The 18341-nt window shown below is 45.0% G+C and overlaps 1 protein-coding gene across 1 annotated transcript in view; it reads left to right on the top strand.

Moving 5' to 3' along the window:
- Nucleotides 1–18341, top strand: part of Ino80d (INO80 complex subunit D) — a 56722-nt gene that overhangs the window by 13832 nt on the left and 24549 nt on the right. The window contains exons 3-6 of the mRNA XM_051153926.1: nucleotides 3378–3466; nucleotides 3575–3821; nucleotides 10030–10760; nucleotides 16552–16660. Coding sequence (XP_051009883.1) covers nucleotides 3604–3821; nucleotides 10030–10760; nucleotides 16552–16660 — 1058 coding nt within the window. The 5' untranslated portion in view covers nucleotides 3378–3466; nucleotides 3575–3603. The remainder of the gene's footprint in view (nucleotides 1–3377; nucleotides 3467–3574; nucleotides 3822–10029; nucleotides 10761–16551; nucleotides 16661–18341) is intronic.

Genomic DNA, 18341 nt, shown 5'->3' with positions numbered 1-18341 from the left:
CCTGTTTTGTGAATGAGAAATCTGAGAATCTGAGAGTTTAAATGATTTGTTAAGATGACAGAGTTGGTGGTAGATTTTGGGCTACCGTTTCCTCTGATGCAGACATTTGTCCCTGAGTGTGAGGAATTTCGTACAGTCGCTCCCTTGGTCTGTTCTTTCCTCTTCTTCCAGCTTGGTTTTTCTAGTGCTGGGGGTTAAACCCTGACCTTCTACATACTGAGCATCTAGTATGGCAGAGCTTACTGGCAGCAGCACAATTTGTCTAGTTTTTCTTTTGAGACAGAATCTCCTGACCTTGAACTTCTGATCCTCCAGAGTGTGAGAGTTAGGTGTGGCCTGGGGGTTGCAAGCTCATTGTGAGATAGCGCTGGGGACCAAACCCCTAAACCCTGGGCTTTGTGTTTGCTAAGCCTTTGCCTGCACCTGAGCTACGTCTCCAGCCCATGTTCAAGGTCTAAAAGGAAAGCTTATTTCTTGGCCTTTCTTTTCTTTTTTCTTTTTTCTCAGACAGGGTTTCTCTATGTAGCACTGGCTGTCCTGGACTCGCTTTGTAGACCAGGCTGACCTCGAACTCACAGAAATCCGTCTGCCTCTGCCTCCCGAGTGCTGGGATTAAAGGCGTGTGCCACCACTGCCCGGCCTATTTTTTGGCTTTTTAAAAAACTGATGTCTAAGCTGTCACCCACCATCTGGGTGAGGTTCAGAGTTGAGGCTCTGTCAGCTCACTGAGACTTGGACTTCATAAATTAGGTTCAGTTTGTTGTTACAGACTACAATATTATGTGAGCATTACGTGTGTGTGTGTGTGTGTGTGTGTGTGTGTGTGTGTGTGTGTGTGTTAGTGTAGCAGATGCTAGATAATTTCTCTTTTCACTTTCTTAGGGACTCTTGGGTCAGAAGATCCAAACCGTGATTAGTACTAGTATTTGACTCACTAGGAGCACTGAATTGAACAACGTAAATGTGGTTGACTAATACTTGGTGTCGTGGAGTTCAAGTTTGGATGGGCTGGGTGTGGCAGACAGAATATGAGAAAATAAGTATTAGGGCATTAATACTTTACGTGTGTGTGTGTGTGTGTGTGTGTGTGTGTAGGCACCGGAGTGCCATGGTGGGTATGTGTAGGTCAGAGTATCACTCTCAGGAGTTGGTTCTCTCCTCCCACCATGTGGGTCCTTGGAATTGAGCTCAGATTGCCAGGCTTGGTGGCACACCTTTCATCCCTGAGTCATCTTGGCAGTCCAGAAATAAAGCTTTTAAAACAGAACGTATTTTATCTTATGCATATATTATGTATGTATATGTGTATTTTAATTTACGGCGTGTGGCCTGTGTGTTGTAGGAGTATATATGCATACACATGTTTGTGTGTGTTTGTGTGTAGGAGCTCATACTTGCCTAAGGCAGGTGTCAGGAATCTTCCTCAGTTGATCTCAACCTTATATATTGAGGCAGGGTCTCTGAGATGAACCATAACCTTACCTAGCCTCACTAGCCAGTTTGCTTCTATAGCAAGTGTGTTATCCACTGAGCCAAATCCCAACCTTTTTTTTTTCAAAGAGGTCTTATGTAGTCTATGTTGGCCTGTACTCCTGCTCTTCTGACCTCTGCTCCAGGGGAGCTGAGATTTTATAGATGAATACCATCATGCACGACTTAAAAATTTATTTACTCAGCTGGGTGTGCTGGTGCACATCTTTAACTCCAGCACTTGGGAGGCAGAGGCAGGCAGATCTGTGTGAGTTCGAGGCCAGCCTGGTCTACAAAGAGAGTTCCAGGACAGCCAGGGCTGTTACACAGAAAAACCCTGTGTTAAAAAACCAAAAAAGAAAGAAATACTAGAGCTGGGCATGGTGGCGCATGCCTTTAATCCCAGCACCCGGGAGGCAGAGGCAGGCGGATCGCCGTGAGTTCGAGGCCAGCCTGGTCTACAAAGTGAGTCCAGGATGGCCAAGGCTACACAGAGAAACCCTGTCTCGAAAAACCAAAAAAAGAAAGAAAGAAATACTATTTTATCACTGTCTATGTCTGTGGTGTGTGTGAGCATGTGTGCTACAGCATGTATGTGCAGGACAGAACAACCTGTGGGAGTCAGTTCTCTCGCCCTACCTTTTTTTTTGTTTGTTTGTTTAAGATTTATTTATTTATTATTATGTATACAGTGTACCTGCAGGCTAGAAGAGGGCATCAGATCACATTTTAGATGGTTGTGAGCCACCACGTGGTTTCTGGGAATTGAACTCCAGACTTTTGGAAGAGCAGTCAGTGCTTTTAACCTCTGAGATATCTCCCAGGCCCCTCTCTCCCTACTTTCGTGTGGGTTCCAAGGATGGAGCTTAGGCAACCACTGAGCTATCTCAGCACCTGTCCCCTCTTTGTTCTCCTCTTCTTTCATTTTTATTACATTCATTTCTTTATTTTGTGTGTGTACCTGTGTCCACACACATGCCACACATGGAGGTTGGAAGGCAACTTACAAGAGTCAGCTCTCTTTCTGGCCTGGAGGGTCTAACCTAGGTCATCAAGCCTGGCAGCAGGCGCCTTTAAATAGGCTCTTGCTGTGCACCCCTGGATGGCATGGCTAGAACTCTATATAGAACAGGCCTTGAATTCCAAGTAATCCTCCTGCCTCGCTTCCCAAATGTTGATTATAGGTGTGTGATACCATAACCAACTCTGCTTTGTATTTCATAGAAACATTGTGTAACATTGCTAAGTATTTGTTGATGTAATAACAACAACAAAACTGTAGTGCTTTGTAAACTATCTTTGAAAGTTTTTATTTGTTTGATTTATGTATATGGGTATTTTGACGGCACGTGTGTCTGTATACCACATGGGCGTCTGGTACCTTGGAGGCCCTAGGACTAGAGTTACAGATATTGTGAGCCTTCCTGTGGGTACTGGGGATTAAACTCAGCTTCTCTGGGAAAACGGCCAGTGGCCAGTGCTCTTAACTGCTGAGCCATCTCTCCAGCTCCCACTTCCCCCGCCACTTCCCCCCCCCCCCCCCCAGCCCCTTTGGGACATTCTTATGTAGCCCAGGCTGCCTCAGACCTACTGTGTAGCTGAGCATAACCTGGAACTCCTGGTCCTTCTACCACCTCCTAAGTGCTGGGATTGCAGGTGCAGACCCTCGTGGAGTTAACCTGGTAGAAGTGGCTGTATCTTTGAGCCACTCTGAGCTAGTCACAGAGTGCGCATGATTTGCTTCAATTTTGGAGGGTGAGGTAACATGTTTTATAAAGCCCCCTTTCCTGTTCCTTGGAATATTAGACTCTAGTCAGTCCATTGCATTAGGAAGGGGACATGGAAATACTTTATGTTCTGGGTGAGCTGGCTGTTTGTGTATTAATGAGGCCTTTGATGTTTTGTAGACAATCTGCTTCTTGATTGAGCAGCATTCCAAACTGTGCTACCCCTGGGCTCTCTTCACATTGCTGTGGTGCAGAAGATTTAAAATCAGGTATGGCAGAGAGGCCACAAGTCCCTCAGTGAAATTCTCTCCTTGAGTCTGCCTTACACTCTCTGATTTGTTTATCATTTGGGTTTCTTTTTTGTGGTGGCCTTTTAGCTGATGTTCACAAGGAATAGAGTCACGTGATGTATGAAGGGAAACATATACACTTCTCTGAGGTTGACAATAAGCCCTTGTGCTCGTATAGCCCCAAACTGTGCAAGCAGCGGCGACTCAACGGCTACGCCTTCTGTATCAGACACGTTCTGGAAGACAAGACTGCCCCCTTCAAGCAATGTGAATATGTGGCCAAGTATAACAGCCAGCGTTGCACCAACCCCATTCCCAAATCAGAGGATCGTAGGTAAGAATGCCGTGGGACCAGGTTTGGGTTGTTAGTAGTCTTGGAATTTTGCATTGTCGATTCTCTCCCTTTGTCTCTCTAACACTGTTGTTTTTCACTGTGTTAAATTTGAGTGTTGAGTCCTGGGGCTGTCCAAAGAAACTTTCGAGTACTTCTGGGGTTAAGAGCAATTTCTTTTCAATGGAGTGGTACATTTTAGAGGGCATTTGAAAATATGTTTGGGTATTTCATAAGCTTCTAGACTTTCTTTGTAGACCAGGCTGGCCTCGAACTCAGAGAGATCCGTCTGCCTTTGCCTCCCTGAGTGCTGGGATTATAGGTGTGTGCTACCACGCCCGCCTTAAAGAAGAATATAATTATCCTCTTTATATTTTTCTTGCATTTTCAAATTTCATTTAACAGATTATTTTTAGAGTCAGATAAAAGCTAATCCTTACTATCTTACAGGGTCACCAAATAATGTTAACAGGGTGTCAGAGGGCAACAGCATGCTAAGGCTTGTGGGGAAAATCTCTCTAAAGATTTATTTACTTCTACTATTACATATATAGTGTTCTGCTTGCCCGCCAGAAGAAGGCATCAGATCTCATTATAGATGGTTATGAGCCACCATGTGGTTGCTGGGAATTGAACTTAGGACCTTTGAAAGAGCAGCCAGTGCTCTTAACCACTGAGCCATCTCTCCAGCAAACCACCCCGACCCCACTTTTTCTTTTTCTTTTTTTTTGTTTTTTGAGACAGGGTTTCTCTGCATATCCTTGGCTGTCCTGGATTCACTTTGTAGACGTAAAACTCACAGAGATCCACCTGCCTCTGCCTCCCTGAGTACTGGCTACATTGTGCTATTTTTAAGAAATGGGTTGTAGCCGGGCATGGTGGCGCACGCCTTTAATCCCAGCACTCGGGAGGCAGATGCAGGCGGATTGCTGTAAGTTCGAGGCCAGCCTGGTCTACAAAACGAGTCCAGGACAGCCAAGGCTACACAGAGAAACTCTGTCTCGAAAATCCCCCCGCCCAAAAAAAAAAAAAGAAAGAAAGAAAAGAAAGGGGTTGTAATTGGTTGTCTTTATGTTTGTAGGAAAAATACTTTCCCATGGTCTCTTCATGCTTCTTTAGATCTCCAGACGACAGTAATCATCCACACCCTCCGTAGTCACTCGTTTGTCCATGTTCTTTAATGGAAGCAGGTGTCAACCTGCGTAGGCGTGGCTAGCAAAGAACCGTGTATTTTTAATGCTGAGTATTTTTCATTTTTAGTGTGAAATGAATGATTTTTGTAGGTAGAGAGCCTACCAAAATGAGCATACAGACAAGTTATTTGGGGGCTCTCTTTTAGAACTTCTGGTGAGCACGTGTGGCTCAGATTACAATGTGTGAAAGTCTGAAACAGATGCTTAGCGGAGCAAGGGAACAAAAGTTACCTGGGTGTGAGAGGGACCTGCACTTGCACTGACTGGTACCCCCGCCCCTGCCTCTAGTGCCAGCCGCTTTGCTTGGGCCACTTGCTGCATCGCCGTAGTCTGCTCACTTTAGCGTCTCACACAGCAGTCCTCTTTCTTAGCTGTCTTTCATTTGAGCCAAAGCAGGTGTTATCTTATTAGTGTAATCCAGAGAGCCTGGCTTCTTTAAAATACTGGTTTTGTGAAACATTTGTTTCACCTATCTTTGACATTTTTTTTAGAACAAGGAGGGACAGGGGTTTTGTGTTCCTGTGTTGAGAGAAGCACCAAATGTACACTCTATTTCAAAACTGCCCCATGACTGTGTAACTGCAGAAGACTTGTTGAAACACAGGATTAAAACAACAATCAGCTCAGTCTCTCTGTTCTCCCTCTGTTCTCTCTCCCTCCCTCCCTCCTTCCCTCCTTCCCTCGCTCCCTCCCTCTGTCATGGATGCCCCCTTTTCCTCCTCCCTGACCTCTCCTGCCCTCATGGCCCTGTCACTCTATCCCTTCTCCACACCCTCTCCCCCTTTCCCACAGTAAACCTCCTTTATATCAGAAAACACACACACACACACACACACATCAAAGAAAAAAAAAGCACATTATTCCCTCACAGTGGCACACTCATAATACAAAGACAGGAGGATGACAAGTTTGAGGCTAGCCTAGGCTACGTAGCAATGATTTTATCTCAAATAAAAAAGGGCTAGGAGGGTAGCTCACTGGTAGAGCAAGGACCTGGGTTCACTATCCAGTGTCAAAAACCAAACCAAGACAAATGATTTTCAGCATTTGATGAAAAGATTACTTTCTTAGCAAAAGTAAGGCAGAAATTTTTATTTTAAGTTAGAAGTCAGAGCTAGCCATGGTCCGCAGGTAGAGTCAAAGATACCTTTGGGGAGCTGGTTTTCTCCTGCTACCATGTGGTCTCCCAGGGCTTGATCCCAGGTCTTTGTGCCTTTACTAGCGGAGCCATCCATCTCAGCAGCCTCCAGAAGGAGGGATTTTAAAAATGCAGACTGCTGACCGTGATAGTGCGAACCCAGTGGCTGGAGTCAGGGAAGGCTGTGTGTGTAGATTAGCCTGTGCTGTATTAGCGGTAGTCTGTGAAACAGCTTCACTTACCAGCTAGTTCTGCTCACATGTAAATGAACACAAGTTGGACTTCTTAATTAATTAATTAATTTTTAAAATGATTTATTTACTTATTACACACACACACACACACACACACACACACACACACACACACTATGCTCTGCCTTCGTGTGCACCTGCATGCCAGAAAAGAGCAGTAGATCATATTAGAGATGGTTGTGAGCCACCCTGTGGTTGTTGGTAGTGTTATTTGCAAATAGGTTAAACTAGAATCAGAAAGAGTTTAATATTTCTCTTGTTCCATAAAGTCCAGGTTAAATTCATGTAATACTTTGTTTAGATCTTTACTTCTCAAGTGCTGGGATTAAAGGCAAGTACACCATACATGGTACTGTTTCTTCATCTTTTTAACTTCTTAGTTACTAGTTTTTCCTACCTAACACCATTTCCTTACTGCCTTCAGCAGTAAGGACTCCGTTTTGTTTAGGGGATATATATATAGTCCGGCTCAGAACTGCCAGCTCTGCTCAGCGCTGTGTGGAGATGCCACTTGTTGACTGCAGTAATGGGTTCCATCCTCAGATAGCTTTGGGAAACACTGGCGCATGGGTGCATCTCCCTTGGAACTTCATAATGCACGTTATTATATGTAATGCTTTGAGATGTTTTTCAGCAGAAACAAGCAACAACAAAATCATTATGCAATTTCGGTTAAGCCGTAATTTTCCAAATTGACTAAGTGTGAAGTACTGTTTTGATGGCGCACTTGTTAGCCTGCTGTGGGAACTGTGTGATGAATACGGACTGGAGAATATTCCGTTCCACAGACCCTCAACAGGTTTTCAGTGTAGTTAATTGTCATAACAGGTATTTATTTTCTCAGTATGTACAAGGACTTTATCCTTCACGATATTTAAGTTGCAAAGGTAGCCTTTGTAGACATTGAAGAGTCACGAGGGTCTTCATGAGCTTTGGTTTTACTTCCTATCCCAGCTTGGTCACTTTTTACTTGGAAAGTGGTTTGGGGCAGATTTGTGTAAATGTACTGTAATTATCTGAATAAAGGGTGTTATTTTAATGCTTACTTCAGCTTACTGCTGGAGGAGACCGTCCATGTTCTTACATCTCTGTCTATTGAGAGGCTCCTTCCGCTAACCAGCTTTACTTCCCACGGTGTGTGTGTGTGTGGGGGGGGTACTCATGGCCCATGTCAGCTTTACTTCCCACCGGTGTGTGTGTGTGGTGTGGGGGGGGTAAACTCATGGCCCATGGTCAGCTTTACCTATCCCAGGGTGTATTATGGGGGGGGTACGCATGGCCCATGTCAAGCTTTACTACTTCCCACGGTGGTGTGTGTTGAGGGTACGTCATGGCCATTTCAAGCTTTATTTGCCCTGTCCGGTTGTGGGTTGTGTGGGGGTACTCATGGCCATGTCAAGCTTTACTTCCCACGGTGTGTGGTGTGGGGGGTACTCATGGCCCATGTCAGCTTTACTTCCACGGTGTGTGTGTGTGGTGGTAACTTCATGGCCCATGTCAGCTTTACTTCCCACGGTGGTGGTGTGTTGGAGGTACTCAAGGCCCATGTCAGCTTTACTTCCCAGGGGTGTATGTATGGGGGGTGTACTCATGGCCCATGTCAGCTTTACTTCCCACGGTGTGGTGTTTGTGGGGGGTACTCATGGCCCATGTCAGCTGTACTTCCCAACGGTGTGGTGTGGTGGGGGGGTTACTCATGGCCCATGGTCAACGTTACTTCCCACGGTGTGTGTGTGGGGGGGGTACTCATGGCCCATGTCAGCTTTAACTTCCCAGGGGTGTATGTATGTGGGGGGTTACTCATGGCCCATGTCAGCTTTACTTCCCATGTGTGTGTGGGGGGGTACTCATGGCCCATGTCAGCTTTACTTCCCACGGTGTGTGTGTGGGGTACTCATGGCCCATGTCAGCTTTACTTCCCACGGTGTGTGTGTGTGGGGGTACTCATGGCCCATGTCAGCTTTACTTCCCAGGGTGTATGTATGGGGGGGTTACTCATGGCCCATGTCAGCTTTATTTCCCACGGTGTGTGTGGGGGGGGTACTCATGGCCCATGTCAGCTTTACTTCCCACGGTGTGTGTGTGGGGGGGTACTCATGGCCCATGTCAGCTTTACTTCCCACGGTGTGTGTTGGGGGGGTACTCATGGCCCATGTCAGCTTTATTTCCCATGGGGTGTGTGGGGGGGTACTCATGGCCCATGTCAGCTTTACTTCCCCGGTGTGTGTGTGGGGGGGTACTCATGGCCCATGTCAGCTTTACTTCCCACGGTGTGTGTGTGGGGGTACTCATGGCCCATGTCAGCTTTACTTCCCACGGTGGTGTGTGTGGGGGGGTACTCATGGACATGTCAGCCTTTACTTCCACGGTTGTGTGTGTGGTGGGGTACTCATGCCCCTGTCAGCTTTACTTCCCACGGTGTGTGGTGTGTGGGTGGTAGTACTCATGGCCCATGTCAGCTTTACTTCCAACGGTGTGTGTGGGGGGTACTCATGGCCCATGTCAGCTTTACTTCCCACGGTGTGTGTGTTGGAGGGTACTCATGGCCCATGTCAGCTTTACTTCCCACGGTGTGTGTGTGGGGGGGTACTCATGGCCCATGTCAGCTTTACTTCCCACGGTGTGTGTGTGTGGGGGTACTCATGGCCCATGTCAGCTTTACTTCCCACGGTGTGTGTGGGGGTACTCAGGCCCAGGTCAGCTTTACTTCCCGCGGTGTGTGTGTGGGGGTACTCAGGCCCAGGTCAGCTTTACTTCCTGCGGTGTGTGTGGGGGTACTCATGGCCCATGTCAGCTTTACTTCCCGCGGTGTGTGTGGGGGTACTCAGGCCCAGGTCAGCTTTACTTCCCGCGGGTGTGTGTGGGGGTACTCAGGCCCAGGTCAGGGGTGTGTTATAAGGTTTTGGTGAAACATCAGGAACTTAAGTGGTGTTGGAATATAATGCTTTTTCCCATAAGAAACATTAAAGTAATCTTCAGACTTTTGATGAGTTACTTTGTTGTGATAGAGAAGATCAAGGCTGTATGAGGCACACTGGCCAAGTTACTGTAGGGTGGACAGACTGGCGACTTCTGCAATTGGGCGGTTGGCATATGCGCCTTATCATCATTACACAGAACTCAGTTGGGGATAGCTTGAGAGTAATGACAGTTGTTTTTTTGGAATAGATTCTTGCTGGGTAGCCCAGACTAATCCTGAATATGGGCTTCTCCTCCCTAACTCTTCTAAGTGTTAGCATTACAGGCTCGTGCTACCATATTTCCACCTGGCTGTAACTTTTGTTTGTTTTCAAGACAGGGTTTCTTTGTGTAACCCTGGCACTCATTCTGTAGACCAGGCTGGCCTGGAACTGGGAGATCCACCTGCCTCTGCCTCCTGAGTGCTGGGATTAAGGTCACGTGGCACCCTGCCTGGCTGGCTACAACTGTTCTTGTGCTTTTTAAAGATCCTGGTCCTCCTGCTTCCACCTCCGAAGTGTGAGAATCACAGGCCTGTGCTACCACAGCCGGCCTTGGCCATCTGATGTTTGGTATATGTGGCATCACTATGTTTTGTCCTGTGTGCTTCTGTGTTCTACTTTGCATATGTGTGAAGAGCACTCTCCCATGTGTGTGCTTTTCTGCAGGTACTGCAACAGCCACTTGCAGGTACTTGGCTTTATCCCGAAAAAAGAGAGGAAGAAAAAGAATGATCCGGTAGATGAGGTGAAGGTCAGGCACCAGATGGATGCCATGGCGTTTAGCCTGACGGTGCCCACCCTGGCCTTGAAGATGCCCAATGGACTGGATAGCATGTCCCTCTCTCCACCTGGGGCTAGGGTTCCTCTCCACTACCTGGAAACTGAGTTGGAAGACCCCTTTGCTTTCAACGAGGAAGACGATGACCTAAAGAAAGGGGCAACTGTGAGAAAGAAGTTGCAGAGCAAGTTGGCTCAGAACCGGCAGCGCCAGCGAGAGACAGAGATTTTAAAAGTTCGGCAAGAGCACTTTAGTACCCCTCCCGCGCCTTCACAGCAGCACGCCCACCTGTCACCTCTATCCACTTCTTTAAAACCTCCAGCACCACCACAGGGTTCAGTCTGCAAGTCACCTCAACCTCAGAACACCAGCCTACCAATGCAGGGAGTGGCCCCCACCACACACTCTATAGCACAAACAAGGCAGTCCTCTCATAAGAGGCCTCTGCCCCTCCTACCCTCCAGTCGGGCTCCTGCCTCAGACACCCCTAGGACTGACCGGATCCTCATGAAAGCCAGCGCCTTCTCTCCACACTTCTCTTGTATAAGCCGACTGCAGAGACTGGTGAAACTGTGTACCCAGAGGCATCAGCTGGATGCGGACCTGTTTCCTCACTTAGGTGAGTTGGCCCCTCTCCTTTGCTGTATCTAATGGCTGCCATGAGATGTGTCTGTCACAACTGTGTGGATTTCAGCAGGACCACCCACAGTAAACATGTTTCCGGATGGGAGATAGTTGGTTGAGGAGACACTGTGTTGAATTGGCCATTTAGAATTTCTGTTAAAGCTTTTGAAAATTACATTTTTGAAATCTTAAAAATTATTTTTGACAATTTCAATTTGCACAAATGTATTTTCATTGTACTTAATCCTCCCATTGCTTTGTCTTGTCCCCCCTTCCAGGGAGCCCCTTTCTTTCTTACAAGTGCCGTTTCTACTTTGTATTGTTTTTGTTTTGTTGGTGATGCACTAAGTTTAATTAGCCTTGCTTCCTGAGCATAGAGGCAGTCAAAGCTTTCATTAATGCTTGTAGCAGTATATAAAAAAGATGGTTCTGTTTGCTTGTATCCTCTGTGAGATCAGTATCTGTGTGTTCATTAAAGCTTTTGGTCTAAAGAGGGCCTTGCTATGTTGCATAGGCTGGCCAATTCTTAGCTCAAGGGATGTGCCTCTCTCAGCCTCGACATCTTTTACTAAACTGCATGGGATATAGACACTGTGTTCCTGCCTTGGTGTGGTAGCATCACTACTATCTGCCCATAGTTTTTTCCTTTAGATCTGGTGAGTAAGCTAGGCACAGTGCCACAGGACTTGGGAGGCAGAGGCAGGAAGATTGTTCCAAGTTTGAGGCTAGCCTGGTCTACGTAGTGAGTTCCAGAACAGTCAGGGTTTTGTAGTGAAACCCCAAAACCATCATTAAGAAATTCTCATGGGGGGCTGGAGAGATGGCTCAGAGGTCAGTTCCCAGCAACCACATGGTGGCTCACAACCATCTATAATGTGATCTGGTGCAATATGCAGGTGCATATTGCAGGCAGAACACTGTATATACAATAAATAAATAAATAAACCTTTAAAAAAATTCTCATCATAATTCATGTTCAACACTAACAGAATAAGAAAATGCTAACAGGGCAGGAGAGATGGCTCAGTGGTTAAGAGCGCCGCCTGCTCTTCCAGAGGTCCAGAGTTCAATTCCCAGCAACCACATGGTGGCTCACAACCAGCTATAATGTGATCTGATGCCCTCTTCTGGCCTATAGGTGTACCTGTAGGCAGAGCACTGTATACATAATAATGAATAAATAAATCTTTTAAAAAAATGCTAACAACAAAACTTATTGGTTTAAACTTAATATAGTGTGTGTGTGTGTGTGTGTGTGTGTGTGTGTGTGTGTGTATGGCTTTCAGGAGTTGTTTTTCCATAATGGGATCTAGGGATTAAATTCAAGTTAGGTTTTATAAAAATGCTTTTACCATTGAGGCAGATAAAAGTTCTATTATTTTTTGAGGGGGAGGGGAGGGTCTGTTTCGAGACAGGGTTTCTCTATATAGCCCTGGCGTCCTGGCACTTGCTTCATAGACCAGGCTGGCCTCTAACTCAGAGATCCTCCTGCCTCTGTCTCCGGAGTACTATGTATATATGTGTGTTCATTTGTGGGTTTGTTCACACTTGACTTAGGTGCCCAGAGTCCAGAAGAGGATGTTTGAGCCTCTGGAGCTGGAGCTCCATGGCTGCTGAGAACTGAACTCAGGTTTTCTATAAGAGTAGTGTGTGTTCTGAACTGCTGAGCCATCTCTTGAGCCCCTAAAATATACTTTTGAGTGTGTTATGACCTAAAATCCTATGTGCAGGAAGAATTTCTTATTTGCTTCATATGGTAGCATTAGAAATGCAAGTTAAGGATGTGAGTAGCAGAAGAAATATGAGTGGTCATTGGACCAGTGAGAACATCATTTCCTATAATAGGTGGGGAAATACAACAGTGAATTACCACATTGGCAAAAATCCTATTGATGAGCACATATTTACCCATTGCTGGTGAACAGTGTGACTGTCAACTAGTCATTTACCCACTGCTGGTGAACAGTGTGACTGTCAACTAGTCATTTCTCTATTGCTGGTGAACAGTGTGACTGTCAACTAGTCATTTACCCACTGCTGGTGAACAGTGTGACTGTCAACTAGTCATTTACCCACTGCTGGAGAACAGTGTGACTGTCAACTAGTCATTTCTCTACTGCTGGTGAACAGTGTGACTGTCAACTAGTCATTTATCCACTGCTGGAGAACAGTGTGACTGTCAACTAGTCATTTACCCACTGCTGGAGAACAGTGTGACTGTCAACTAGTCATTTCTCTACTGCTGGTGAACAGTGTGACTGTCGACTAGTCATTTATCCACTGCTGGAGAACAGTGTGACTGTCAACTAGTCATTTCTCTACTGCTGGTGAACAGTGTGACCGTCAACTAGTCATTTATCCACTGCTGGAGAACAGTGTGACTGTCAACTAGTAATTTCTCTACTGCTGGAGAACAGTGTGACTGTCAACTAGTCATTTATCCACTGCTGGAGAACAGTGTGACTGTCAACTAGTCATTTATCCACTGCTGGAGAACAGTGTGACTGTCAACTAATTAAAATAGGTATTTGGGGGTTCTGGCTCGTACCTATGGCCTAGCACTTGGAAGGCTGGGACAAGAGGACTAACGGGCTTGAGACCAGTCTGGACTATAGTGGAGACCCTGTTTCACAGAAACAATACAGGGACTAGAGAGATGGCTTGGCAATTAGGCACACTAGCCTCTCTTCTTTAGCACCCTAGTTTGGGAGACTCACAACTACCTGTAACTCCAGCTCCAAAGGATCTGCTCCCCCATTCTGCTCTCTGTAACACCTACACCGATACGGCATACTCTTACATACATGCATACATTAAAATTTTTCCTTTTAAATAAAACTGTATGGAGAGAGTCTGGGTTTGATTCCCAGCACCCACATGGTGGCTCACAGCCATCTGTAGCTCTAGTTACAGATGCTCTTTCCTGCCTCCATGGGCACTAGACGTGCACATAGTGCACAGACATACATGCAGGCAAAACACTTACACATAAAATCATAAGATAAAACATAAAACTATACAAATGCAAGTACATATATAAATATATGCTATTGTATAGCTATAGATATATAGTAGTCAAGCTCACTTTTGGGGTAAATATCGAAATGTAAGAATATATGTGCAGGGTGTTTACTGTAGCATTGCTTACAGAAATAACCATCTGACATGTTGACTAAGCAGTGGGAAGCTTGAATAGGTTACATGCATGTATGTTTTACGTATTATTATACAACTGTTATGAAGAGTGAATGAGATCTGACTGAGTTGTGTTTAATATGACTTAACAGGTAGAAGAAAGTCAAGAGGAATTATGTTATTCCATTTTGTAAAAACTAAGCAAACAAAAAGAACTAAGCAAGAGCATCAGTATAGCAATTGGTTATGTATATGGGTAGATATTTGCCTGGGTGAATAATACACATTACCAAGCTGTAGACATTGCCTACTGTGGAGAACGGGATGAGGTGGAGTGAGATATGTAGGGATGTATTTTACTGTAACGGGAATAGTGAGTTTTCTTTTATACCTCTAAATTATTTCACCTGTTATTATCTGAATAAAACTTCTGGATTATAGTGAGCAAAAATAATAAAATGTCCCGAAACCTATTAAATATCTATTTGTTATGACCTTAGTAAATTCTTTAAAGTAGCTTAAATTGAGTTCCTATTATATATACTTATTTATAACCTTTTCATCTTTTTTATTTTTTATTTTTGTTTTTTTCAAGACAGGGTGTCTTTGTGTAGCCTTGACTGTCCTGGACTCACTTTGTAAACCAGGCTGTCTTTGAACTCACAGCGATCCACACCTGCCTCTGCCTCTGCCTCTGCCTCTGCCTCCCGAGTGCTGGGTTTAAAGACGTGCACCACCAGTGCTCGGCTCATAACCTTTTTAAAAATCTTGCATAATAATGGCTGGGCATGGTGGCACATGCCTTTAATCCTAGCTCTGGATTAAACCCTGTCTCGAAAAAACAAAAACAAAAATATCTTACATAATAATTATTTTCCAGTTAATTTTTTCATATATAGATAGCACGATTTGTTATGGTGAATTTAAGTTATTTCTAGTTTATATTACCTTAAACTATTATAGACGTACAGCTTTGTAGCAAAGTAATTAGTCATATCTATAATTTTTTTTCTTAAAATATATAATGAAACACAGAATTGCGTGAATGATGTGGGGGCCAGACAGCCAGACTACATGCTGTGGTGTGTGTGGGATGTCAGAGGACGCCTTGGTAGACTCAGTTCTCTCCCACCTTCGCTTGGGTTCCAGACATCAAACTTGCTCATCAGCCTTGTGCAGCAAATGTCTCTAACCTCTGACCCATCTCACCTTCCTCTTTTCTTTTTCTGTATGTAGAAAGTGTATGTATGTGAGCACATGCAAGGCCATATGCATTCACATGCGTGTGGAAGCCAGGTCTATACTGGCTGTTGTCTTCCAGTGTGCTCTGCTCTGTCATTCATATGCACGCGCACACTCACGGACAAAGAAAACATAGTGAGTTCATGGCTAGCCTAGTCTACATGAGAGTTTGTCTCGAAACTAAGATAATCTAATCTAATCTAAGATAATCTAACTAAGTTAAACCTAAGCTCTGTGAAGCAAAGCAGCGTATTCAAGTCGCAGCTAGAGCAGTCATCAGTCTCGCCTACCCAGCAGAGGAGCTTCCCGGGCGAGCCCTGCTTAGTTCCACTGTATGCTGGACAGACTCAGAGTTGAGATATAATACAGCAAATCCTTTTTAATAATAAGAGCCCCTGTAAATAAAACTGTCTGCTCACCTGCACCCCGCCTTTCCGTCATCCTTCGTAGCGAGGAAGCAGCAGCCACCCTCCTCACACTGACACCGTTGCCAGCAGTCAGTGTCACACAGCTCTACACAAGCAGTGTCTCAGTCAGACTTTGAAGGTAGTGTTGGCATGCGGGACTCTTGAGAAGTTTTTAGGGACTCTGAGATTTACAGACAATATTTAGTAATATAGTTGAATGTTTGTTAATATGTTTTATTAGCCAGTGTTTATCTTGCATTTGCTTACTTGCCTTTTTCATTCTGTTTTACTGAAGCTTTTTTCTTTTTTTCCCCAAGACAGGGTTTCTCTGTGTGACAGCCCTGGCTGTCCTAGACTCACTTTGTAGACTAGGTTGGCCTTGAACTCACAGAGATCCCACCTGCCTCTGTCTCCCAAGTGCTAGGATCAAAGGCATGCACCACCGTGCCCGATTCTATTGAAGCTTTTACTGATAGCTAGAAATGCTTACACATAGTCCATATTTTTGTAAATCCTCCTCTCCTCACTGTTACTTGTTTTCAAATATCTGTAAGACTGATTTTTTTGGGTGTGCACATTTATTTTGTTTGTGTGCGCACACACACATGCTTGTGCCATACACATATAGAAGTCAGTACAGTTTGGGGAGTTGTTTCTTTCCTCCCATGTGGGTTCTAAGGATTGAACTCAGGTCATCAGTCTTGACCACAAATACCTTTACTTCTGCTTTGTTTTGTTTTTTTCAAGACATGGTTTCTCTGTGTATCCTTGCTGTCCTGATTTGTAGACCAGGCTGGCCTCGAACTCACAGTGAACAGTGATCTGCTTGCCTCTGCTTCCCTTGTGCGGGGTGAGGCATGCGCCACCTCGCCCAGCTCTTGACTTTTCAACTGACAGTTTTACAGCAGGAGAAACACATCCATCTTCATGGTGCCCAACCTTTGTGCTAATCTACACCCGTTAATGCCGTGCCTGACCTATCATTTGCACTGTCTGCTGCAGGGTTGGACTGGTCTGAAGAGAGCGGAGAGGAGCTGGAGGACTCAGATCAGGCCTCACCATATCAGGTCGCATGGTCCATCCGAGAAACCCTCAGATATGAAAGACACACGTAAGCTTTCCTTTCTAGTTTTATTCTTGGATATGTAGCAATTTGCCTTTCTTCCTGTGTGTGCCAATGCTATTAGGAATCTTGCTATGCTATGACTAGGTATAGTTAGGCAATGTTATTTCAGTTTGGGAAGAAGTAGATTATATTGGTTAAGCAAAGTTAACTTTGAATTTTTCTTGCTAAGTTTGTTTCCCAATCTTTCCCACTCACTGATGAATAGAATTTGATAGAATAGAATTGAAAGGGCTGTTGGAGGTTATCTGATGTAATTTCATCTTATAAAAGTAGAAACCTACCAAAGAGGCTAAGGAACTTGGTGAAGATGGCTTTGAGGGTCACCGAGAGTCCTACCAGGCTTCCCATCTCATGCTGTGAGAGCTAGGAGGAGACGGGCGCACTACGTGGCCTGGCTGCCTGGAACTTACCATCTAGACTAGGTTGCTTTCAACTCACATTGAGCCTCCTGTCTCTGTCTCCAGAGTGCTTGCCCTGTGAAAGGGTGTGTTTCATGTCACTGTCTTCTGCAGGATCGGCCCGTTCTGTAATGTTTGCATTGTGCTAAGTGCTCCTGAAGGGGACTCTTCTCAGCTCAACTCACCTTATCAAAAGCTGGTTCAGTATCCTGTAGCTCTTGTTGGTGTGCAGGTGATGAGTGTGCATCGTCTTAGAAATAAGTAGTACAAAATGAGTTCTTTTACTGACTGTTTCAGCAGTGTAAAGAATGTAGCTGGGGCACCATGAGCGAGCTGAGTGACGTCTTTGTTGGTGAGGCCAGGAGATGATTACCTGTGGACTCGGCTACTCATTTATTTAAAGATTTGGGGTTTACATAAATGCCCAACAAAATAGAGACCAGAGCATTTGACATCTGACACAAATCCACCCCTCAAAGTTCCCAGCCTCCTAGTATGAACACACAGTTTATCTTATGGCTCTTGAATTTGTAGGACTGAGAATGCAATAAATTAGTACAACAGGAAATGGAAAATGATTCAGTAGAGATGGATTATGAAGTGAGACTTCACGGAAACAAATTCTAGTCAAAAGCTTATTTGCACATGGCACTGGAGCAAGAGGAGTTAGTTGGGTTTTATTAATAGGCAGTGTCAATAATTTGTACTAGCATATGCATCTGTGTCTGTTCCTGGGTTTGATTTACCGGCACCCCCACCCAATACTATTTCTGCCCCACTTAGCCCCTAGAGAGCACTGGGAGTGCTGCAGTTTTTACTCATCCAGGTTCCATTTCATGTTTCAGGACTGCTGTCTTACCTCTAGTGTGCTCTTTGAGATGGAGCACAGGACTGTTAAGCTTAGCTTTGTAGTTACAGACCCATCAGTCATGTGTCATGCCCACCAAACTTGACTTTGGATATTTGGGGTCAGTTGTACAGGTGGTGAGTTACCTAAGTGAATAGTCTGCCCAGAACGTGGGGAATGAGTGACAACAAATGGAAGCCTTTTCTAGTTTAACTCCTGTGATAGCCTGACCATCAGTTTGGGGGCTGATCGCTCTTGGTTGGAAGCAATGTGATTGTGTCTCTGCCTTTCATTCTTGCAGAATTGTCACAATGACAATGCCTTCCTCAGTTTCCTTCCTCTGCAGAGCATTTCACACTCCTAGCTGCCTTGATGGCCACAAACCCTGGTTTTCTAGTTTTTACTTTGCTTTGATATATGT

This window comes from Acomys russatus, chromosome 12, assembly GCF_903995435.1.
Source record: "Acomys russatus chromosome 12, mAcoRus1.1, whole genome shotgun sequence".
Lineage (NCBI taxonomy): Eukaryota > Metazoa > Chordata > Mammalia > Rodentia > Muridae > Acomys > Acomys russatus.
The sequence above is the reverse complement of the archived record's forward strand: the minus strand, read 5'-3'. Positions and strand labels throughout refer to the sequence as shown.